This window comes from Vidua chalybeata, chromosome 3, assembly GCF_026979565.1.
Source record: "Vidua chalybeata isolate OUT-0048 chromosome 3, bVidCha1 merged haplotype, whole genome shotgun sequence".
Lineage (NCBI taxonomy): Eukaryota > Metazoa > Chordata > Aves > Passeriformes > Viduidae > Vidua > Vidua chalybeata.
The window spans coordinates 29,883,390-29,908,411 of record NC_071532.1 but is presented as its reverse complement, the minus strand read 5'-3'; the positions used below and the strand labels follow the sequence as shown (position 1 = coordinate 29,908,411).

General features: G+C 36.2%; 1 protein-coding gene across 5 annotated transcripts in view; it reads right to left on the bottom strand.

The window, feature by feature from the left end:
• The window catches only part of CAMKMT (calmodulin-lysine N-methyltransferase), a 214,051-nt gene that overhangs the window by 8,158 nt on the left and 180,871 nt on the right, over positions 1 to 25,022 (bottom strand). For 3 of the 5 annotated variants that reach the window (XR_008429775.1, XM_053937379.1, XM_053937380.1), the window contains exons 8-11: positions 14,752 to 14,826; positions 6,524 to 6,587; positions 3,747 to 3,857; positions 953 to 1,084 (exon numbers count right to left, since the gene is read on the bottom strand). Coding sequence is in view for 4 of the 5 variants with exons in the window: in XM_053937379.1 (XP_053793354.1) it covers positions 953 to 1,084; positions 3,747 to 3,857; positions 6,524 to 6,587; positions 14,752 to 14,826 (382 nt within the window). In the remaining variant the exon portion in view is untranslated. The remainder of the gene's footprint in view (positions 1 to 952; positions 1,085 to 3,746; positions 3,858 to 6,523; positions 6,588 to 14,751; positions 14,827 to 25,022) is intronic. The other 2 variants (XM_053937381.1, XM_053937382.1) reach the window with 1 other exon arrangement.

Genomic DNA, 25,022 nt, shown 5'->3' with positions numbered 1-25,022 from the left:
TATGAAATTACATATTAAAACATACCTTTGTTCCTTACAACATCACATGCATATTTTTTAGCATAATCTGATTTCTATTATATGATGGCGCTAAATAAAAAGTTTTATAAAAGTATTTCACCTCAATTTTGAACGTCTGTATTTTCCAGGGACAATTCTTAGAAAATTGCAAAAGGTTATGTCTAAGGTCACACGGACCTACAACAGTGGATTTCTTTAAGGTATGAAAGAGAGATCTCAGAACTGCAAGTAATAAATATGATTTTGATAAGCACTTCTCCAGGAAAATAAGAAATTCCTAAAAAGTTTTCTGTGAAGCGCCTTCCTCTTCATGTCCTGTATTACTCCATACTTATAAATAATAAAAAAGGAGACTGATAACAGTAGTTTTATGTAAGCAAGCTTAGAAATCACGCTCAGATAAGTGCTTTTGACCTAAATCTTGTAGCGCCTCGATCTGACATACAACCCCACAACTGTGAAATTCTGTATGAGATTTAGCAGTTTGAAGCTGCCAACTGACCCAGCCATAAAGCAGCCAGAGATAAGGATTTACGGTACGATATGATACAATTAGACATTCACCTCCTATTTATTTCAGTCCATTTCAGTATATAACCTATTTAAAAGTTGCAGGCTTTTTATTAAAATGTAAATGCTTGTGTGCTGTATATTTATAGGCAGCTAACAACAACAAGAAAAGGCTCTCATAAATTAGATTTCTATGAATGAAAAGGGTAAACAGGAGATGCTTCTGCAAAACTCTTCTAGACATGCAGAGATAAAGGATGGCTCTACCACACAAAATAATCAGATACAAAAATAGCTGTTCAGAAACAGCACACCTAAGGAGTACTTTAATCAAACATTTAGGTTACCTGCCAAAAGGACCATGATCTCTTCAAAATGCAATGCGGATTAAAGTGTTATCTAACACAAGCAGAAAACTAACCTTGGAGTGGAAGTTCGAAATGTGTTCATCATAATTTTCATGTCTTTGGATAGAGAAACCAGCTTTTTCAGCTAGATTGCAAAACTGGTTTAAAGTATTCCCTCGGAGTGGAGCAAATACCATTGCTTTTCCCTGGAACATTAAAAAGAGAATTTATACATTTTAAAACTGGAAGGGAACCAGATATAGCATACGTCTGACTAAGCTTTTAATATGCTCAAGCTAGGAAAGTCAATTGTTCTCTTGTTAAAATACTAAAATATGGTACAAATAATTGTTCAAAATATGCAAGATTTCTGTGATTAAACAAATGCAATCTAGAAAGTAATAAATAAATATTTTCTTTAGAAAACTGCCAACTGCAACACATCTGCTTCTTTTCATATAATAATGGTGTCTATGGATTACCAAAATAAAACACAGAAAAAGCATACAGAGCATACACTCAATGAAAAATCCATTTGTTAGCTCATGACCATGCAAAGACTGTAAATAATGATTTTCTTTTTCCTCCCTCACACATAGAAGAGTACCTCCCATTTGCTGTCAGTGGAATTACAACAGTATAAAACAAAGCAAAATGGCAGGCAAATCAGACCCAATCATTAATTTTTCAAAGATATTTTAAACTACTTGAGCAGTGCAACTAAATTTGACCTTAAATTAGTAAATTGCATTTAAATCAAGAATTAATGTTCCTGAATACTCATTCTGGTTCTTGCAAGATGATCAGGCCATTTATGATGCCCAGGAAATACATTATGGTCCATTACCTATTTTTTTGTTCATCCTTCTGTATTTAAGAAAACAAAAATGACTGTACCTTGAACTGATAGATTTTAGACACTCTGTGCAAAGTACTTGCCCAAAACCTAACCTACTTGATAGAGCATCTCTTGAAGTCTTATTTGCAGAATTAATTCTAATTGGCTGAATACTGTGTTCTGTCACATGGAATGAAAAGTGGTTGAAGAGCTGTAAACAAAGGTTAATATCAGCCAACAGCATATCACACTGAGGGGAGTCACAAAGTTTACTTAAGTTCCTGTATTTAACTTCCATGTTAATGAGAGCTAAGATTAATTTGTGAGGTGCTGTAATCAAGCAAGAGACAAAAAACATTCTTGGGCATCTGAAAAAGTTGTGAAAGGATGAGACACTGTGGGAGTACATTTAGCTTGAGAAAATGCAATCTGTAAGCCCCAGGAAAAGACTGATCAGTACAGAGAATTTCACTAGGAATGCTGGAAAGTTACAATGCTGACACAGACACTTAGTGAGGAGAACAGGGAACAAATCTGTGTCTCACACATGCACAGGAACACCGAGACAATGCACACTGAGGCAGCAATAAAAATGCTATGTCAATACCTATGGTGCTAATGTGTACTTAAAAGATTCCAACCATTAACACCACAACAATATATTTATTCTCACAACAGCTCAGTGAGATAGGAAATGCTGTTACCCTCATCTTTCTCGTGGGAAATTAAAGTACAAAGGAGTCTTAGGGCAGTATCCAAACCAACTAAATTTCTGTTAATTTGTGTAGCTGTAGCTTTAATTCTGTGGCAAAAAAAGAGGTGCAAAGGGGTGTAACTCCCACCGAAGGCCCTGGAATTGCTTATGTAAATGCTAGGTCTGAATATAGGCTCAACTCAGGATGAAAAATATTAAACACAGGAAATTCACAATCGGTTCCCTCACATCCTTGGCATGCTTTCATGTCATCAGACAGAAGTGGGCAACAAAGGGAGCCTTCAGCTGAGGATCCTGTTCCTCCTGCTGCCATCTCACGCTCCTCAAAATGTTCTGCAGAAACCCTTCCTGGCATAAGAAGGCCAAGACTCCTCTGGAGACCCTAATTTTCATGATCACTGTAATGGGAAAAATGTCCCTTATCCAGAGCTTACTGACCATATGATCTACATGGGAGCTTCAGAAGTGACTAAACCTTGTGAACAGAGACTGCTGGAGTCTACAGACCCTACACTGGCCACTGATCCAGCAGCTCTGATGAGGTGCTCACACAACAGCATCCCTTTGCCCCATCTGCAGTTAGCAGTCCATGTGGCCATTTCTTCTCATATTCTCTCAAGACTACTTTCAATTAAATTTGAAAGAGAAATACAGTAATCAGGGTTCTGATAAATACAGGGTATAATATAGAATCAGTGTCCTGATCCTACTCTTGATGGGCTATTCCAAGTTTAATTCTAATTCAAAAGTGTCTCCTGGGATGATGTTTAAAGGATGATGTTTTAAATTCAAAATGGCCTTTCCTCAGATGGAAAAACACTTCCAGTAAACTATTAAAAAAACCCACAGAGGAAAATGCCAGTTCTGATAGTTTGAAGTGTCACTAAAATGCTAGAGTAAGACAATGGGATAGTCATTCATGTTTTGGATATGATTATGATTAACTTTACTCATCAATTATTACTAAATGTGGTCTTATTTGCTGGTACTAATCTCAGCTCAACAGCACCTCATTGATTTCATTGGGACTTTGAATGGATAGGCCACAGAAGAATCAAAGCCTTGATAAAAAAATGTTCTTAATTAGGGAAATATGCAAACAAACAAATGCTTATTCTGAGATTGAAAAAAAAAGTAAATTTTAATGACATAAAACCCCCCTAAATGTTGGCAAATCAAGTCAAATAGGTTGAGAGAAATAAACTACAGCCATCCAAGATAAATTTGTTCGATGTACTATTTCTGTGCCTAATCCTTTGAATGGGTTTAAAGGTGACATTTGCATCTGTAACAAACTCAGATAGAAATTTAAGACCTCGGTAACTCTGTGTGAGCTGCTCATTTCTCTCTGTGAATTTCTTCCTGTGCCAACACAACTGTCCATGAGGTCAATACTAGGAACCAGATGATTGAAATTATCAGAGTCCTGTTTCAAGGCAAACAAAAAGTTAACCAAAACACATCATTCTGCGCCATAAGGATTCTAATAGCCAGAAATAACATCCTTATTGGAAAAGGAAATACCATAGATAAATTTTTAATTAACAGTAGGAATAGACTATGTGTTATGAATCTCTCCTTCAAGAGAGCTTAGCAAGGATATCTGTTATTCTCTGTTTACTCCACTTTTTCTGTTGCTAGTCTTTGTTATTGTTTTCACCAGACTTTTCTAAACTAATTGTATCCTAGTTACATCTGAAAAATGACTCGCATTTAGGTATGTCAATTTTATCAATTTGTCAAAGTATTTCCAAAAAGGAAAGTTCTAAATTTGAGACAAAATAATTAATGTAGAAGAGTGAACTTAATAAAAGAAGTTTATGCCTTAGCTTGGGCATAAATTAATGCTCATAAACTATTCTTAAATATTGCAACTGGAAAGTAAGTTCACTATTGATTTATTTGTCCTTTAAAAGCCTAAGTATAGTGCCATTTAGTAAAGTGCCCCCTGACATTATCCTTAGATTTATACAGGTTAACAAGAGCAGTGAAATGGGTAACAATTTTATACTTGTGACTACTTCTTTTGGGATCTTGAATGAGCGTACATTTTTATCTGTGTCTTTCAAACCATCAAGGCATATGCTTGAAGGCATCTCTGCTGAACACGTCCTTTTTGGACAAGAGAGCTCATTTCAGGTGTCTGTACTCCCAGCTCCCATCCTATACAACAGTCTGCTGTCCTCTTAGTTATAAATTACAATAATTTGCAAGGTCATGCCATAACTGGATATCCATCCATATAGCCATTCATAAAGTGGATTAGGCAACTGAATTTCGTTAAAAATTACGGTCTGGATAGGGGTCCAAAACTCTGCAAGAGAAATTCCTGCATGGAGCATAGTATGCATTTCTTAAGTTAGTTTTCCTGATAAGAAGTAGGAACCATTTGCTGTGCCTAAAATGCACAGCAAATAATTGCTAGGTTATTAATACTGACTACGCTATAGATCACAATGTGCAGAAGCAAACACAGCTAGGAAGACAGGTAACAAAAAGCCATCTCCCTTTACTCCATCTATATTCACAAAGGAGTGTAGCTCATATGCTCTGAAATACAAAGCATGTTCTGAATTTGAATTAGCTGATTGGAGTTGAAGAGTCAAGCCAGGTTTGGCTTAAAGTTAGCCTTAAATTCCACAGTTACCAGGGCACCTCTTAAACACTTCGCTTCCTCCCACTCTTGCTCTTCTTCCCCAGTGTCCTTTCATGGAGCCAGTAGATCAGCATATGGGAATACCTGAAGAACCAGTTGCTAACATTGATCTGGGTTGAAAAATATTTTTTTATGTTTTTTTAAACTGGGATCTGCTTTGTGCTCCAGATCACCCAAAAATTATTGCAGTTTGACAACTGTTGGTACATCATGAAAGTCAGAATGCATCACTCTGAGCAGGAGCTGCTTAACCTCATCTTACTGCCACTGACAGAAATATCTGGGTAACCTTTTCCTCAGAGTGGCTACATTTCTCCTGTCTTCCTGGCAGCCTTGCCCCACAGCTCATTAAAATAATTCAGTCTTAAGTAACTTGCCTTAGGTCAGTCAGGAAAGTCTATGATAGAACCAAGAATAGAAACCTGATCACTCTAAGCAAAGAATGGGATTACTTACAGAACTAAAATGACTCGGTTCTTAAGCCTTTGCACGTTTGGGTCTTCTATTCCTTTTACAGAGCAAATCTCTTGTACAAAAAGTACAAAAGTACTACAAAATTTAAATAAAGTTTGGAAATTCACTGCTAGCATGAAATGTTTTGTTTTTAAATTGAAAGTTTACCTTATTGGAAGATTTGGATGTTAAACATGAATGACAAAATTTCTGTTTCAAAATCCTACTTAGAGCAATTACTTAATGTTTTCTCCTTTTCTTCTTTTGATATCTTCCCTTTTTTAAATATTTGAGAAGATATATATTTTTATATATGCATGTAACAGAGTTTTTTTGCCTGCAAGTCTCTCTGATTTAAACAGCCTAACAGATTTAAATTGATAAAATATCTCTTGAGTGACACCCATGTAGAACATGCAATCATTTTATGAAGAGCATAATTTCATTATTTTCTAAGGTATAAAACATGTAAACACAGGGCTTACTTAATGGAAAAATGTTTTAAGCCACAGTATACATATAAGCGATTTGTTCATTTTATATAACTATAAATGAAAAGGAAAAAAATATTCTTTCATAATAAATAAATACACAATGACAAAGGTTACAATTGAAGGGATTAAAAATGACAGAAGCCAACATAAGAACTTTCAATATCGTATTTTACTTTAATATGAAGACATTATTATCAAAGGAAAATACTTGAGAAACGCTTTGATAAAAATAATCTGACGCTATCTTTGAAGCAGTTTCATTTATTTTACTACCCACTGTGTTCCTTATCAGAAGGCCAAGTATAAGAAGTTTCCTAGTTTATGATTAGGAAAGAATCTGATAGATTAGAAGACTCAATTGAAGTTGGACATAATAAGTATTAAAGTATTACATGACATTAATCCTGCCATTCCATTACTCTCTCAATCATTGTGCACAGACTAATTATTCTGAAGCCAGTGTTCAGGAGAAAATAGAAACATACTTACACTGGGTTGGAGTAATCTCTTTATTGCATCAACAAGGCTAGCTCTGTACCGGTCCAGAAACAGGCTGACATTGAGAAGAGAACAGAATCCAGATTAAAATGGGTTTTCAATTCTAATGATACTAATGCAGATAAGTACAAGGCTAATTACATATGTTTACACAATGCTGTAAAAGAGAAACTGTGGTCTACATTTCTATTCAGTTCAGGTACTTTTAACATTTAAAAAGATATAAAATGAAATACAATCTAAACTAAACTTAAATTATCAGCAAGAAACAATTTCTTATATGGCTGCAATTCACCAATCATACATGCTAGCTATTAAAGTAATACTGTATCAGAAATGAGTATCAACATAAAAAGTTAGCATTTTACATGTATATACAAGGGGGATGGAGTTTTTAAAAAATGTTTTCTCTTGTATTTCAGGTGTTACTATTTTTTCCCTTCTATCTTCACAGATTTGGCATTAATTCTTATCTATTATACATATTTGCTATATTTCTACATCTATCTCTAGCTATCCCTATAGAGATTTACAAGACCCTATCTCCTCCCTCTCTCCAATGCTGTTGAAATACAATGGCCCAGATTGTACAGAGTTGTCATCTCTCAAGAGTGCAACCCTTCATCTCCAGCATGGGTCCCGCAAGGATAGCAGCAGTCAATTTTCCCATGCAATGTTGCCAACACGTTCAGCCCTATTTTGGTGTGATTACCTCATGATTTGAGGGGATAATTCATTCTTCATGCCCCTCAGTACCTTAATGTATATACTAATAGTGGCAGCCAGGGTGCCAATCACTCTTGACTAGATATTTGTGGACATGTAGTTACTGTGGATGAGTGCATTTACAATGGTTAGTGAACAACCATCTGATAGCAACTGATGCCTTTCAGTCCTTACTACCGTGGGCTGCATTTATATTGGTGATTCAGATAAGAAACTCTATCAAGCAGGCCACAGATAATGTGATTTTTTTTCTTCTTTTTTTTTTCTTCTCCCCACATTTTCTCGGTAATAAAACTGTTTTCCACCTTGTGTCGAGTTCAAGTTTCATACCACATGGCATTTTGTCCATTCTCTATGCATTTTTTAATATACTCCCCTTCCTTTTATTCTCAAACTTCTTTTCTGAAGAGATATGGGTAATTTTTTTTTTTTTCCCAGGTTTGAAATTCTAAAAGAAATAAAGAATATATGGAAACACTGAAGTGAAAAAAGTAGTCTGCCATCCACAGGCCTTTCATCAAGAACAGAAGATGTGTGAATGTTTAGGTAAGGACACTCCACAGCTACCAAGGAGAATACTGTATCATATACCATAGAATCGAGCAGTCGTGCAAGAACTGCGATTTTTTGCTACTCTGGAACAAACAACAAAACAAAACAAAAGCAAACTTGCAAGTGACCATACTTTATTAGTAAAAACTGGCAGAACCTCACATTGTTGAGAAATTATGGTAGAATGGGTATCTATATATGTTGAAGAACATTCAACATACCTATATATGTTGAAGAACATCTAATACAGAAGTATGATCTTCTAAATTTCTCCTCAAGAATATATATTACCAGTTAACAATATTCCTGATAGCCTGGCTTACAAGAAAATTTAAACTTGAGCAATTGACATGACAACCCCTCAGCCTTGATTTATCTTCCTGAAAGAACTTTACTGAAAACATGGGTATTTAAATTTAATTAGTTGAAAAAGCATCTCTTATCTCTGATGTCTCTTGGGTGTTTTAATGACATTCACCTCATGTTGATCCCTATAAAGATAGATGTTGTAAGACACTACTTCACTGGGAACTTAACCACCTGCAGAAGAAGTGGAATACATAATTCCTCTCCCAAAAGAATCGTGAAAAGTAATTAATTTTTCCAACATGAAACATTGCAAGCATGCACACAGAATCACAGAATCACAGAGTAATGACGTTGGAAGAGACCTCTAAGATCATCAAGTTTAACCTATGCCCTAACACCTCAACTAGACTATAGCACCAAGTGCCACGTCCAGTCTTTTTTAAACACATCCAGAGATGGTGATTCTACCACCTCCCTGGGAAGACAATTCCAGTACTTTATTATTCTTTCGGTGAAATTTTTTTTCCTAATATCCAACCTATACCTCCCCTGACATAGCTTGAGACTGTGTCCTCTTGTTCTGTCAGTTGCTGCCTGGTGGAAGAGACCAACCCCCACTTGTCTACAACCTCCCTTCAGGAAGTTGTAAAGAGCAATAAGGTCACCTCTAAGCCTCCTGTTCTCCAGGCTAAACAACCCCAGTTCCTTCAAACGTTGCTTATAGGGCTTGTATTCCAAGCCCCTCACCAGCCTTGTTGCCTCCTCTGGACACGCTCAAGCATCTCAACGTCCTTCCTAAACTGAGGGGCCCAGAACTGACACAGCACTCAAGATGCAGTCTCACCAGAGCCGAGTACAGGGGAAGAATGACCTCCCTGCTCCTGCTGGTCACACAATTCCTAATGCAGGCCAGGATGCCATTGGCTTTCTTGGCCACCAAGGCACACTGCTGGCTCATATTCAACTGGCTGTCGACCAGCACCCCCAGGTCCCCTTCCTGCCTGAACACTGTCCAGCCACACTGTCCCCAGCTTGTAACGCTGTAGGGGATTTTTGTGGCCAAAATGTAGAATTCGGTACTTAGACTTATTAAACTTCATGCTGTTGGACTCTGCCCATCCATCCAACCAATCTAAGTCTCTCTGCAGAGCCCTCCTTCCGTCCAACAGATCAACACAAGCTCCCAGCTTAGTGTCGTCTGCAAATTTACTAATGAAGGACTCGATGCCCTCATCCATGTCATCTATAAAAATATTAAATAGAACTGGTCCCAGTACAGACCCCTGAGGGACACCACTGGTGACTGGCCGCCAGCTGGATGCAGCACCATTTACCACCACTCTCTGGGCCCGGCCGTCCAGCCAGTTCCTAACCCAGCACACATTTAAGACTTCCTGGGATCCTATGTAAACAGAAGCACATTCTGAATGAAAAGTGCATTTATAATATTTTTACTATTGTAGTGTAGTGGAAACACAATCTTGGGGTAGCTTAGCAGTGTTAAAATCCCCTTCTCATGGACCTGAATACCATTCTCTTTTTTTTTTTTTTCAATGAGATAGGGGCACAATTGCTGCTACCAGTCTTGTTCATTTACAGCGAGAACTACAGGTCTTTGTTTACCAAAAGCTGAGTGTCTGAGAACTTAAATTGTTTTCTGTCTGACCCCAGCTGATATTTTGGTGGCACGGGAGGTAGACTCTTATCTGTCTTAGCTTAGGAAACCCAGATAACCTGAGACAGTTGCCCCAAGTTGTCCTGCCCTCCAAGAGGCCTGTCCCTGGGAACATGACTTACTCGAATTGAAAATAGTTTCTCATACTGGTGGTTCTCTGTGGTTTCCAAACTGTTGCTCTGTGAGCCACATACTCTGACCAGAAGGAGCAGAGAAGACTGGAAGCAAAGCTACTGCAATGCAATGACTCCAGGGAACATCTCTATCCTCCCTCTGAGTCCGGGGATGCCTTAAATGAGGAAAATCCTGAAGAAGTCATTAGATAATCCGTGCTGCAGACAGGAACAGCATAGGATTTGGCCCACACAAGGGGATTTAGCAGTTTTTCTTACCAGTAGAATTGTATGACTAAATATTACCACAGCATACTGAAAATGTCCCTCAGAACATCCTTCAAAGCTCATAACATGTGAGTTCCTGTGTCACCTGCTCTAGGTGACCCTGCCTTGGCAGGCAGGTTAGACTTAATGATCTCCAGAGGTCCCTTCCAACCTAAACAATTCTGTGATTCTGTGAACATCTAAGTAAAATTAAATAATGCTTTGTTCTAAACCACTCACACTCAGTTCTCATACCTCAATTCAAATATGACTTAAGCCTGCCATTACTTCAGTTTATATAGCTCAGGACAGGAATAGCAAGGTTTTCTTGGGTCAGCAAGGAAGTTTCAAATCACAGTAATAGAAAGCTGAGAACACAGCTGATGATTTGGCTTTTGTTTAGGCAATGCTCTTAACCTGTGAAATCTGGATGAACAGGCACGTGACATTGTCACCTCTCTACGCTCTTACTCTTTTATTAAAAGTTTAAATTGCCATTAAAGCCAAAATGAAAGTTTATACCAAAACTGCAGAGAAGTAACAGTAAGCCACAAGGAAAGAAATTTTAAAAGAACAAGTAGATTCTCGGTTTGTTTCATGCTAATATCATTTTATCTTCTGCCTCGTAACAAGGGACATATATTTTATAGGCTATGATGTGAACTTTTTGGTTTTTTGCATGCTCTGCCATTGGTAAAAGAGTTGAGTTTACAGGTGAGTTTACTTCAGATATTATTACATTCATATGTAGTATCTAATGTATAGAGTCATTTATTTTTTCATTCACTTTCAACTACATGGGTGATGTAAACTAAAAAGACTCTTATTTCCATGTCATCTGGTTCCAATGCACTTGAAAGTGTGTGCCAGAAATCAGGCCTAAAATGGACAGACAGAGGTCTTACTGCATTCCTTCAAAAAGATCTCCTTATAATAAGTGAAATAAACTAATGAAGTTTATTTCATTATTTTATAATGAAGTGAAATAAACTAATTGACATATTTAAAGGTATTTAAAGAATACTTTAAGTTCAGTTCTACATTCCTGGCAAAGCCACAACTCCCTGTGACTTCAGTAAAAATCTCAGCAGTGAAAGTAATGTGGGATAGCTCCCCCTGGCCTCTGTTACGTGAATACTTACGCATGTGCCAAACTTTAAGAATAGAATCATTCTAAGTAAATATAGTAGGGTATTACACATTTCCAAAACACTATGGGGTTCTAAAACTTATATTGCCTCTACATCAAATTATTTGTGAAAGCTTGCTTTGCAATAATATGAAAGATAAAGTTTTTTAATTATCTCAGTCCTACTGGCCTTTACTCTCTCTTTGGATTAAAAATCTCAGAATTTTTTTCCTCAATAAAGAAGAATATGTAAACTATTTAAATAATCAGAAATCTGAGGCTCTCAAGAGCTTTGGTAGAATCTTGGGCTTGGCCTGTCCATCCAGGCACCTGTGATTTCTCCTTCTCTATTCAAACTCACAATTCCAGCACCTGTATGACTTTATATCCATAAGTGTAGGTCAAATGAAAATAAAAAATTCTGACAGCCCCCATTTGGCCTTAAAATTCCCCCTGAAAAATATGAGATGGGTGGATATGTTTTAAAGATTCCATTCTTTCAGTATTTTTTTTTACTCTATCCTTCTTCCAGGTGTAGCCTCATATTGATTTTTTTAACTTATTTTTATCGAATAGTTGACATTTTAAAAATTATTTTGGAACTGCTGAACCATGAAACTATTTTATTGTCAACACCCTGAATGGTTAAATAATGACTAGCTTTCATAGTTTGCCTCTTATTTATTTTATAATCTAGTTGAGCTACTAAATTTAGCTGTTAACTAATAGACTGTTTGTTCTGGGAAATAACTTATTTTCCACTCCTGCACACAAGGTTTATGAAAGTCTGAATGTAAATATATGAATATAAACATATCACTGCTTGCTGTAATCATGTACATTTTAACTTGAATCTCCATGTGGATTTGGAAGATGTTTATGAATAGAGCTTGTTTTCATGTAAATGGGATCAAGCAGTACCACTGGTTAGCTATTCAGAGAATCAGACAATATCACCCTTGCTGGAAATACTTCAATAAAAATTTATCCATGTACCTAATATTTGAACTCAGATTTTTTGCTTTCTAGTTCTCTGTTCTAATCTCGGATTTTATTGACTGACAATGAGCTATATGATGGTGTTAAACTAAATGCAATCTATTCTATCTGTTTTTTATCACTGCATACTGCAGGTTTCAGCTGAGAAGCTAGAAGAAAAGAGCTCTTTTTTCCTCCTCAGTAGCAGCCCAAAAAATTCAGAGAGCAAAAATTCTGCCAACAGTTCTCAAACCGATTCTATATCGCTGAAGAGAAATACATAAAAATGAAAAGAAGATTTGAGTTTGATAAAGCATGGAACATTTCTTTCCTCAGCCTTTTCATGTACCCGAAAACCTAGTGTCCATAACTAAAAGAATTATTTTTAAAAGAAACAAACAATAAAGGGATTTTCATGTTTATTAAGCTGTACATATATCTATGAGCACTTAAAATAAGAAAATAGAAATAATTTGTGAAGAAACCCACATTCCTTAAACTCACCTGCACATTTCTATTTATTTTTTAGAAATCTATAAATATTTATACACTTACCTGCATCTTAAGTGCTTCAAAATAAATGTACAAAATGCAGGGATTGCAAATGAATTATGTATTTTACCTGTCATGTCTGATTCTTTGTTTCCTAAAGAAACTACACTATTTCCAAACAGACTGGAAGGGGTATTAGGCCAGAATATTACTGAAAAAAACAACTTAAGTCCTGCTCCACTCTGCTGCACTCCCAGCACAAATAGGATGACATGGTGTGAGTATCAAGAATACAAGAGACAGCACAGCCAGGTTGTTTTGATATTTGTGTGAAGAACAAATTTAACTCTAAATCTCTTGGCAAGACCTTGCTTCACCCACATAATCTGGAGAACATCCATATGTGAGCCTTGTCTAAGCCTCCGAGAAGACTGCTGCCCTCCTGCTCATGTCCGCCAGCACTCTGATCTGACTTTCATACTTAATCTGATCTAATCCTGTCCAGCATTAACTTCATCTGTGCAATGAAACCTGGAGTATCCATTCTAATATTTGGTGAGGAAGGCATTTACTAAATTACTTGCTGAAATCATATGGTGTTGTTTAGCTCCTTATTTTAATCAGATGATGCATTTCTGAGGCACATTATCAGCGATTAGTTAGAAACCCTCCTCTGTCCTTTTTGGGGAACAAAGAACTTTTCTGAAATTAAATGCTAAGAGAAACAAAGCACTGTTGCATTCTGAGAACAAATAGGTGTTAGAAAAAGGCAAAAAATCACTAAACACATTTTCTCCAGAGCTATACAAAACCAATAACTTTGTGAAATTAGAAGAGTTTGCTTAAACAGCATAATATAAAAGAAAAACAAAAGCTTTAGAGGAATAGAAGAAGACATTTTAAAAAAACATTGTTTAAAAACACAATAGACAGCTTCGTACTTCCCTAGCCTTTTCCTTTAACTGTTTCTAGGTAAGATACATAAATTTGCTGAACTGAGCAGTTCTAGGAAGTCTCTGCTTTCAGAATTTCACCTCTCACAATAGTTACGTGCCACAAAACATAGACAGCTTTATTTTGTTTGTTTGTTTTGGATATTTAATGGGTCAAGAGCAAATATCCATGAAGGAAAGACAGATTGGTTTAAAAATATCTATTCTCCTAAATAAAATTTGCACAGCCTTTTGTTTTACACACTGTCTGCATTTATATAACACCAATAATTAGTAATGTACCATTTTTAAAGCTAGCATGCAGCAAATACAGCACAGCACAATCCCACAAATGCAGTATCAGAAAAGGGTTGTGTCAATAATCAAATCTATTTGCATAAATTATTAAACAAGATACCATATTGCTACATGTATCTACCTTTTCATAAATTAAGTGCTGTACTCTTCTTTTTCTTACTATAAATTATCTTATAATTAACATGTGCCTGTGTAAATTAATATAAAGCCTATACCTCCAAATATTGATGTCAAATAGATTTCAGGAACAGAACGTACTTGGGGTGGAAAAAAGGGTTTGAAAATTACTTTTTCGTTGGAAAGATTTTCCAGGGAGCAAAAAATATATCCCCTTATATCAATAGTCAGATCTTTTCTAAGAAGTAAGCTAATTGAGCTGTTTGTGTTGATAAACTCCCTTTTCTCCAGACTGTTCCTCACTGAGCCATAATTATTTGCAATTTGCCTAAGTCGTCCATTTACTGATACGTCAAGCATGAAACAGAGGCAATTCCAGAAAATGGAAATGCTTCTCAAAATCAATCTTTGGGAAATAATGTGGTAGAAGTTACTGTGTGATAGAAGACTACCTTATAACTGTCACATGGAGATGAATATTAATTTGTTGAGGTTAAGGTGGCTTTGTGCTTCATTTGTTGACTTTGCTTAGCCATCAGCAAGCAGCACAGTACAATTACTCCAGCAAAGCTATTTTTCTAACGTGAGTTTTATGATTTTTATGTACTTACCAGTCAGCACACATAACAATGTCAAAATGTCCTTCCAGTTGAGAGACATCTGTCTCATTATCCCATCGTAAAATGCTAGAGGAAAAAAAGATTCAAAAAAAAAAAAAAAAAAAAGAAAAAAGGACTTACATTTTTCATCTTGAGATTTTTAAAGTACTCATATTATTCTTATGTGACACAGAAGTGTTTAAAAAAGTGCAAACTCGTTACTTTCAAAGATGAATGTAGAAATCTTATTCTGTGCATTTTTAAGGTTCTAAATCTCAAAGCTAAAGAGCTATTTTTCATTATAGCAGAAAGGCAATCCGCTCATATTCTGATGAGTGGATCACCAGCAAATATGCATTTCTGAATTAGTGGCATATGCACAGCTTCAGTTTTTTACCCCTTAACATTACTGCATGAGGAAGTGAAGTCAAAGTATCGACAACCTGAATGAAGCACAAATCTGCAGAATAGATGTGATTTCATGGATCTCTGTTACATCTGGCAGGCAATTCAGTTGTGTTTCTCATTGATGAAGTGAGCATTCACTTGGGCCAGAGGGAGGAGAGACAGGGTGAAAAAATGCTAAGCTTAACTTCAATGCCAGTAATGTTGCCTCCGGCAAGCTTAAAAATACAGCAGTGCTGACTCTGTCAACACCTATTCTCTCATAGGTGATAAACTATTTAATTCTAAGACACCCAATAGTAGGCAAAAATTCACATATGTACAAAGTTCTTCTTTGTTTATAAATGCTGCCGATTTATGTAGCTGCCACAAGGAATTTCAGTACTTTACTCCAATCTAAAAAATAGCAACTAGTATTGGAATTTACTGCATGCTTTAAATATCATTACCCCAAACATTTGAAGCTGCATTTCTATTTCTAGGTTATTAAAAAAAAAAAAAGGAATCTATCCTTTTTCATTTCCTGGTTATTTATAATAGAAAGTAGATAAATATTTATGGGAGAAGCATTTGTGGGGGAAGGGTCTAATCTGATCTTGTCAGGTTGTGCATGCTTATCTCAGTTTTGTATGAGTCTTGACCAAATAGACCCTTTAGTCTTCCCGCAGCTATAATCTACTTCTGGTTAAAAGCCATCTCCATTCACAGCCTCCTCCTATTTAACCGAGGATCAGTTTATAACATGTTCATTCAGAAATGTTCCTTAAGTATACAAGAAAAAAGGGAATTTTGTACATTGACTATGCTATATGCAAAAAAGGCTCATAATTATGTAGATAAATAGACACAGGGCCATAAAGAATTAAGGTACCAAAATATTCATGTACATGTCCACAGACACAAAATTTGAGACAGAATGCTTTTAAAACATGGAAATTATGAAAGGAGAGGCCCAGTTGGTTGGCAAAGCTTTGATTGTGTGGGGCTCAACATAACCAAACAGATCAGAACTCATCAGCCCATTTGCCCTCCTGGAATTTACTGTGACAATCCAAAGACAGAAAAGAGTAGATTAATTTAATTTTTCCCCCTCAAATTGAAAGTAATCCAGATTTTAGAAGCCTAGGTAGCTTTGCACACTGGCACGCAGCAGGCATCCAGTAGTGGAAAGTGACAAAGGAGAGTTCTCACTCTCAGCTGCTGGCTGCCTGCTGGCTACCAGTGGCTTTTTCAACCCTGTTTCCGTGGAAACTTAGGTTAGAATGGTGAAAATTAGGTAAAGGTAAGTTTTGTGGGTTTAAAGCACGCACTCTAATACTTTAAGAAGCCTGAAGCAGAACTGGAAATTGGTAGAAGAACTGTGAGCCTTAAAAGGCCACCTTTGGTTCTCATTGCTACAGAAACAGAGATCTGATCAGTACCAGTATAGATATTTGAATTATGATTTTTTTAACCCATATGTTTACTATTCTTCACACATGCAGTTGAGAAGGAAGAACAGGTGTCTCCTCCTGCAAAAAAATCAAAAATAAACCCAACCACCCTCCCTCACATTACTGTCAGGTTTCTGCTGGGCACCTGAAACACAGTATTTTTTGTGCACACCTACTGTAGGCACAGAGGAGTTTGTGTCAGGAGGTAAAAGCTCATAAACCAAAGTGCTGAGCAAAGTATGGAATTGACAAGTTGCCAGGAGCATGAGCAGTAGTGCAACATGACTGGCATCTGTATTGTTAAAAGGAGGGAGCTAAGGGCACCACATCCATCCATAAGCCAATCTTTCTCCCTTTTTCTGACCTACTACAAGGGCTGCTTTTGATCTCTAGCTTCAGTACAGCTGCATTCATAAAGATATTATAATTATGCAAAGGCCAATGAGAAATTTACCAATTCAAAATTAACTTTGCCATATATTTTCCAAAAGTACAGGAAAATCTTTATTCCTGCAGGGAAATCATCATGTAAACTAAATATAATTTCCAAAAACAATAAACACTAGTGGGACTCATTCTGGTCTGACTCAGGATGTGTGCACACTGGTGGGAGAGATGGAAGTACAGGCTGTATATATTTATCCATGCTATCTTTAGCTAAGTGCAAGCGTGACTAGTAAAGGAGGCACAGCCAGGGACATGAAATGCAGTACTGGTTGCAACCTCCAAAATAGCTCCAGTAGCTTACCCAGGGCTCCCTGGGTAAGGGAGCTACACTGTTACCTGCTTCCACAGATTTGCAGGAGCTGCCTTCGAACATCTGCATCTGCACCTGTAAAGCAGACATGTCCCTGTGTAACTGGGAATCAGAATCAATTCTGCCCAGAGTCAGCACAATTCCGTCATTAACACTAATGTCAGAATCAGCCTGGTTCTGAATCAGCTGTTCTGAGTTCTAGTGCTAATGAAAACAGTGAATCAGCCTTAGGACTTATATAAATACCACCAACTAGCCAAAAACAATTTGTAATCCAAATGCAATTACTGACTACAAAGTACAGAAAAATCCACTGATATTACAAAACAATCCTGGAAAAGGTAACTAAATGCATGTATCTATATGTAGTAAGGGAGTGAAGAACAATTATTTTTTTCATGGATTACTGAAGATGTGACTCTTGAACATAGTGGTCAGACCTGAAAGAAATACTGAAGGCACCATGAAGCAAGGGCTGATTGCATTTCCAAAAAAAAAAAAAAAAAAAAAAAAACACTGCCAGAAAATCCAGAAAAGTGGTAGCAATTGAAATCTTAAAATCTCAGTTTTTATGAAATTTTCTTTTAAAAAGTAGAAATGAGTGTGAAAATACCACACCACAGAAAGTCTCTTAAATTGCCAGTATCGTGTTGAGTGCCAGCATGAGGAAAATGCAAGCCTAGCTGTTTTTTCCTCTTGTTCCTTTACAAGGATACTAAATTAGTTTACCTAAGCCACATTTTAATCTGAAGTCACTTTTCTTCCAGCAAAGTAAATTTTGAAGCAACAATATTTTTATGCCTTTCTTTTGAGGGAAGGTGCTACAGTACTAAGAACTGAAATTACACTGTACATTTAATAAATAGGCCTTACTATATATTTCTGTCCAAGCCACAACTTCAGTGCTTTTTTTTTTGTAAAAAAACCCAAACAAACCAACATGCTTAAGGCTGTGTAAAGCCCAGTTGATACTATTTTGTACTGGCTTATTTAACTCATGCAAGCTTAGTTTCTAACAAGTGAAAACAGGCAACTGAGTTTCAGCAGAAAAGGATCTGAGAACCAATAGAAATAGAAAACATTTGGGAGCTCTTTTGGGCTACAAGAAGAACATTAAAAATGAAATAGGGTGCAAGAGAAAAACACTACTGCACTGTTCAGCTACTACTTAGGTTAAAGTGATAGTGGCCGAAACTTTGTGCCCACTAATGGCCGATTCATGGCCTGTACTAAATGAATTTGACCAGTTTTCAGAGGAAAAGTACCCATGTCACAAACCTGTTACTGTAATTAGCAATCTTGATGGTAGTCCTAGCAAGAAGGACAAGGTCTAAATGAGCTATGGAAAATGAACCATCCTCTCACATGCAGAGGTGGCTTCTCCAGGTCAGGGATAAGGCATCCTATCAAAATAGTCTCAGAAAAGATGTACTGATGCTTTAGTTTCCTAGGCTGTCAACCTTCTACCATTCTGAAGAATTCTGAAACAAATTCATTTTAAAAAACTCCAAACAACACGTGACACAAACAACCAAAGAAACTCTTCGTTTTCCCCCTGGTTTTTCTTTTGGTTAAAACATAAGAATTATGATATTAAAACATAAAGATCAAATAAGAAAATACAAGACTTAAAGCACAAAAGCGTACCCCCAAATAGCCCCATGTATTTCAAAGAAAAAAAAAATAATAAAATAGCTAATGTTCCAGGGATAGTTACAGCAGCCAAGGCTTCCCCTGTACAGTAATTCTAATTTATGGAGGATAGCCTGACAAATGTCAACACTCTTTTCCTTACACTGGTAAAGTATCTCAGCAATCTACAACAAAAGACCTGATTTTTACCAGGTTTTATTTCTCATGCAAAAATTCTTCATTACTATTATTATTCAACTTCTGTTATTCAGTGTTTGTCTTCCTAGTGTGTCTAGGCAGGTAACTTATATGAGAAAAAACAGGTTAAGTCTCTGATTGTTAAAACTTGAAACATTTCCAAGACCCTTTGAGATGTTCTTGTGATGAATGGCACAAGCTAGAGTAGCTCTCAAATTAGCAGATAAGTAGCTGTGCAGATAAAGACAAAAATTCAAAATTAGAAAAAAAGGACAAAAGCCTTACTTGCTTCAAAATACATTAGTAGTTTTAATAAGGATTTTTAAAATCATCCCAATTAGCAGATGAACAGCTACCAAGAATCTCTATCTACCCACCTCTTCTTTTCATATTTTAATTTAAGTTTCAATCTTTGAGAAGCATTATCATTGGAAAGTACACAGGTTCATGTAAAAGGTTTTGTCTGGAGGCTTATATGACTTTTTCTATTACATTAAGCAAGCAAGTTCATTAACACATTAACAAAAGGTATCATCAAGATGTTTCTCTGCACCTTGATCTTGGTTTGAGAGTCCTTAGTTATGTATAAAGATCAAGAAGATGGATTTTAATCTAGTGATAGACGCAATGTGTACACCTATCATTACTCCTCTGAGAAATCTTGCAAAATTGCCTACTGTAATTTCCCCATCTTTTTTATTATATTCTCACAAGGCTGCTCTTATTTCTCCGCCTTCTTTCACCTTCTGCCTTTCTTACTTTCACTGCTTTACTTTGCTTTGTGTTCTTATCCATTATCTCATTCCCTACAGTGCATATCTGGTTTGAAGGGACCAAAGTTAAGCTTTCAACTGCAGGTACAACCATTTTTCCTTCCCTTTTAGATTTCTAAGCATTACTAATGTGATATTTACAATTTTCAATAGGCACATTCTTCTAACAATATCCTTGCAGGTTTTGGCAACTTCCATGTTACTTATTTGCTCTTGTCAAAGTATACTAATGATTTTTCTAAAGCTAGGCTTAATATCTGCACTTTATTCTCAGTCTCCTGGACATTTCATCTCGCTTAAAACCAATATATCTTCCTCTTTGTTTTAATTCTTAATTCCAATGTTTTATGCTTGGGTTATTTTAATTGTCTTACAATTTTTAAAACATGCTCTTCTCAAGATTATCTTCAGGCATTTCCCACATTTCTCATAATTTCACAATGTTCCACCTCAACCTTTTCTTCCTCTGAATTTTATTTCTGGGCTGTATCATCCATAAAAGCTAAAAACCTACTCATTTCTCTACTTCGTACTGTGCATACAGATGCTTAATTCAGTATTTTTCAGAGCCTCAATGAGTGAGAAGCTCATTGCATCTAAAGTACCACAAGATATTATAACTACATTTTATGGATCATCATTTTGGACATAACCATTAATTCTAGTCTGCAATCTAGGCTTAGCTTAGACCTTTCTCTGTATCTGCATAACTCAGCTCTGCTGGTTATTCTCTCTGCATAGTACCTCTACGAAGTTTCTTACCAATCCACTCAACCTCTTGACCATGTCATCATGACTTACATCTAAACATCACAATCCTGTTCTCTCTGCTCGGGGAAAATGCAGGCTTGCCCTATTAATATTTATTCAGCAGGTTGCTAGAAAGGTTGTTTTTCTTGCCTACAACTCTGATCTTCTCATCTTTCTCTGTCCTCCTCCAGGTAAGTTGGAAGTTGCAAGTTGTCATTTCCAAATGCTTTACAACAGTTCACATCCCTATTTTTTCTCTCTCATTCAATATTGAATGAATTATGAATTTAATCAGCCCTAATGTCAGTCTACATCTTCCACTTAACTTTTCAAGCACACACCTGTACAACTTTCTTCTGCTACATTATCCACAATATTCACAAACTTACTCCATTATCCTTGAAACCGTCCTTTAAAATAGCACCTAAAAACTGAGAAGAGGTTCTTGTGTCTCCAACTCTGCCTCTCATGCTGGCTTCAGTTATCCTTGTTATCCTTCCTCACCATATCTCTCTCTGGTCTTAGATCATGGATTCCCTAACACAAGCTGCCTTTTTGCTCTGTGTTTATAAAGTATCTGGTACAACAATTCATGATTTAAACTTCATCACATTAACACGGCAATATAAAAGAAGAAAAAAGCCACCACACCCAACTATGGGCCTCTTCAATATTTAGATATTCTATGATTCCATGATCCTATCTAGATTTTCTTGCCTAAAAGTTCCTCTTAAAAAGTGCATTATAAAATGACACACTTGCCTTATTCCTTATTCTAAGAACATATTTTCTCTTTCGTATTTTGTACAACATATTTTGCTAAAATTCAGATGGGAACATTACAGCTTTGTCTTCAAAACTAACAGTACTAACACTTACACATTTGCTGTGTATCAAAAGCTACTAAGTTTTTGGGACATAATTAATGCACTGCATGTAAATACAACTGTTGTAGAATAAATCTTTTCATTTTGTAGACACATCACTAGCCAACATTCAGCAGAAGTGTGGCTATTTATTTAAAACAAGTGAGAATATCTTCTATGAAAAAGACATTAATAAAAAGAAATACAAAGACATTAATAAAAAATAAATAGTTTGTGAATTTGCCTTTTCACATCCTTCCTCTACATCCATATCATCTAAATCAGCCTTTATTTGGAAATTGACTACTGTTTTTAGCAATGGCCATGAAGGACATTTGGGGAAAAAAATGGTTCTCAATGATATGGTATAAAAAATACATAATTTCAAAGTGCAAGACAGCATAAACACATGTGACACAACTGTACTGATAGGATCATACGTGTAAAAATATGAAGGAAAACATCAGTTTCTTGCTGTATGGAAAACAGTCTACCCATGGGGAGGATAATCAAGGGAACCAGAAGAAAAAAAAACCAAGAATGTAAAATGAACAAGGCAGGTGCAGAAGGACTGAATGGAGGAAAACTTAAAAACAGCAGAGAAGATGTAGTTCACAAGTGTTTAAATTCTCAAGGGAGAAGGCACCACAATAAACATCCAACATTTTAAAGTTTTGTATCAAGCCCATATATCTCAGGAAACTAATAAACTAATACATATGTTTCAGAAAGATTCAAACACATTCACTGCTTAAGAAACTATCACTTCCCATGGAAAGATGTCCTAATATATTACCATTCTGTCAAATCTCATTTTTTTCTAGGCTGAATTTGCCTAGCTTCAATTTGTATATCTTCTTAAGTACTTGTAAACTAGATTAAAGATTGATCTTCTGTTAAAGATGTATTTTCTTAACCTGAGACATTCAGATCAAAATCAATTCATTTCTTAACAATCAAATATTTTCTTTGACAAGTAAATCAAGCTCTTTAACACTCTCATCTCCAAACCCTGATTCACTCTTCTGCCCATTTCCAGGACCTCATCCATTTTCAACATCCTTGGTTAACTTTTGAGTAACTACTAATGAAATAAACAAAGACAACACTGTAAACATAATCTTGTCAAAATTTCAGGTTTGTTATGGCAAAGATTAGCTGAGAGTGCCTGTGAAGGAGAGAATCCACTGAAAATGTGTAAGTACTTGATGACTGCCTACTAATGTAGAGCCAAGGTAGACAAGGAAGGGTAGACAAACGTACAATGGTAACATCATCAATCAGTAAATAATGTAGAACATGGTTGGAACGATGGATAGAAAAAAAAATGAACAAATAATCTTAGACTCTAACACCTCAAGGACATTTTCCTTTAAAGCCCTGGGACGAAAGATCTACACCTTCTCCTATTAGTGGTCTTCTCCTAATCTTTTTGTGCAGCACAAGAGAATACAAGAGGAATAGTTTTACCAAAAGCAAGTTTTTTAAGCTAAGAGGAGACCATCATGAAATAGTCAAAGATCTGAGGAAGAATGATTTAAAATAATGCAATGTAATAGTTTTACACTTTTTCCCCCTGTTATTCCAAACTCATAGAAATTTTTTTACAAAACTTGGTAACACTTAAAATTTTTCTCCTTATGTATTCTTAACTGTCCTCATAAAGACAGACAAAAGGTATAATACAATTTTAAATGTACTTTATTAAGGCAACACAACTGGGCAAAACACACAAATAGGAGAGGTTTGGAAGTTTGTGAAAGTCAGCTGGTATGTTAAATGGTATAAAAGATTGTTCCAAAAGCTGAAGTTGCACCCAACTGAAGAAAAACTAAAAATAATAATAAAATCAAGCAGGTCAAAAATAAGTGAACTCTTCCTTTTGTGCTAAATCTTGCTGCCAGCTCATAATTGGGATACAGAATGGGCACTCACAGAGGATAAGAACATTTCAGAGAGGTGAGATTAATTCTTTGCAACAGTGCAAAATATCCAGTTCACTGTGGAAGAAACTGAAGACATTTCAGCACAGAAGTCTTTTTAGATATGTCTTCTGTAAAAGGAAGTAATGTTTTACAAACCTTGAGCCCTTCAAAGGCGTTAACAAGTATTCAGATAAGGGAGATCTGGGTAAGACAGCCTGCCTCTGATTCCAAAAAGCTATTGGCGAAGACCCTCACTATCAACATTGTAGGAAAACAGACTGTCACTGAAGAAGAGTCCTGACATGGCTAAATAATAGAACAAAAGACAGGGAACAGGGTAGTAGCAAATGGTCAATTCTCACAGTGGAGGGACTTAATCAGTGGAGTTCCCCTGGGACCTGTTCTAGTCAACATGTTTACAAGAGATGAGCATCGAGATGGCAAAGTTTGCTGATGTCAAGAAGTCATTTAAGACAGTAAGGAAAAGACCAGACTGTGAAAGATTGCAGAGGGATGAAAGGAGGAAAATGAAAAAGAAGGATGAGTAATTGGAGAATAAAATGACAAATTAAATTCAGTGTGGATAAATGCAAAGTGCACAACTGAAAAAAATAATTATCACTTGATATAGAAAATGAAGGTCTCCAAAATGACCATCACTGGAAAGCTCCTGATGTTGTGACAGACAGTGTCATGAAACTATTAGCTCTGTGCTCAGCTGCAGTGAAAAAAGCAAATCACTATTAAGCATTTTTAGAAGGGGAACAAAAAGCATAATTATTCCACTACATATACCTATTTATGCACACTTTGAATGCAGTACTGATCACAGTCATCTAAAAATAAGTAGATTGAAACCTAAAAAGATACAGAGCAGGGCAAGTATGATCAGAGGTGTGGAGTGCTTTCCACCTGAATTGAGTTGTCTGTGATAAAGAGCTACAACTTCAGAATGGACATCAGCATACAAACCATTATCTCCCCATATACATGAAGTGATCAAATTAAGTGAGCAGGAACCAGCAACTTTTTTTTCTTAACCAGAGAGCAGGAAATGTTCCTTTTGGCAGCTTCCTCCTTACCAACAGTTGCTGTCATGCAAGAGTGTTACTTGAGGAGACTGGAAAAGTAGTTGGAAGAAAGGGATTCCTTTAGGGTTGCTAAGGTGACAAACACAGCGAATTCAATAAAATGTTTTCAAAAAGTTTGAATTTACTAACACTCAGGTCATTTTGATGAAAGAAAACAAAGAGAAAGCCTGAACCACATTGATGGAACCTGTTACAGGACCAATTGAAATCAGGAAGGTTATGAAGTTGACATATTTGAAGAACATCACAGTAAGGTAAAATATTCACCTTTGCAATTATAAAGAGGAAAGTAATACAAGAATACAATCAGGACAATATAGTTCAGTGCTCTGTCATTGAGACCTTGTCGCTGTCGAGCAGGACAGGAACAGAGAAGTCCAGATCAGAAGGCTAAGAAAATGAGCTCTGATTTATTTCAAATATACCGCTCTATATATAGAGAACATCGAGAAG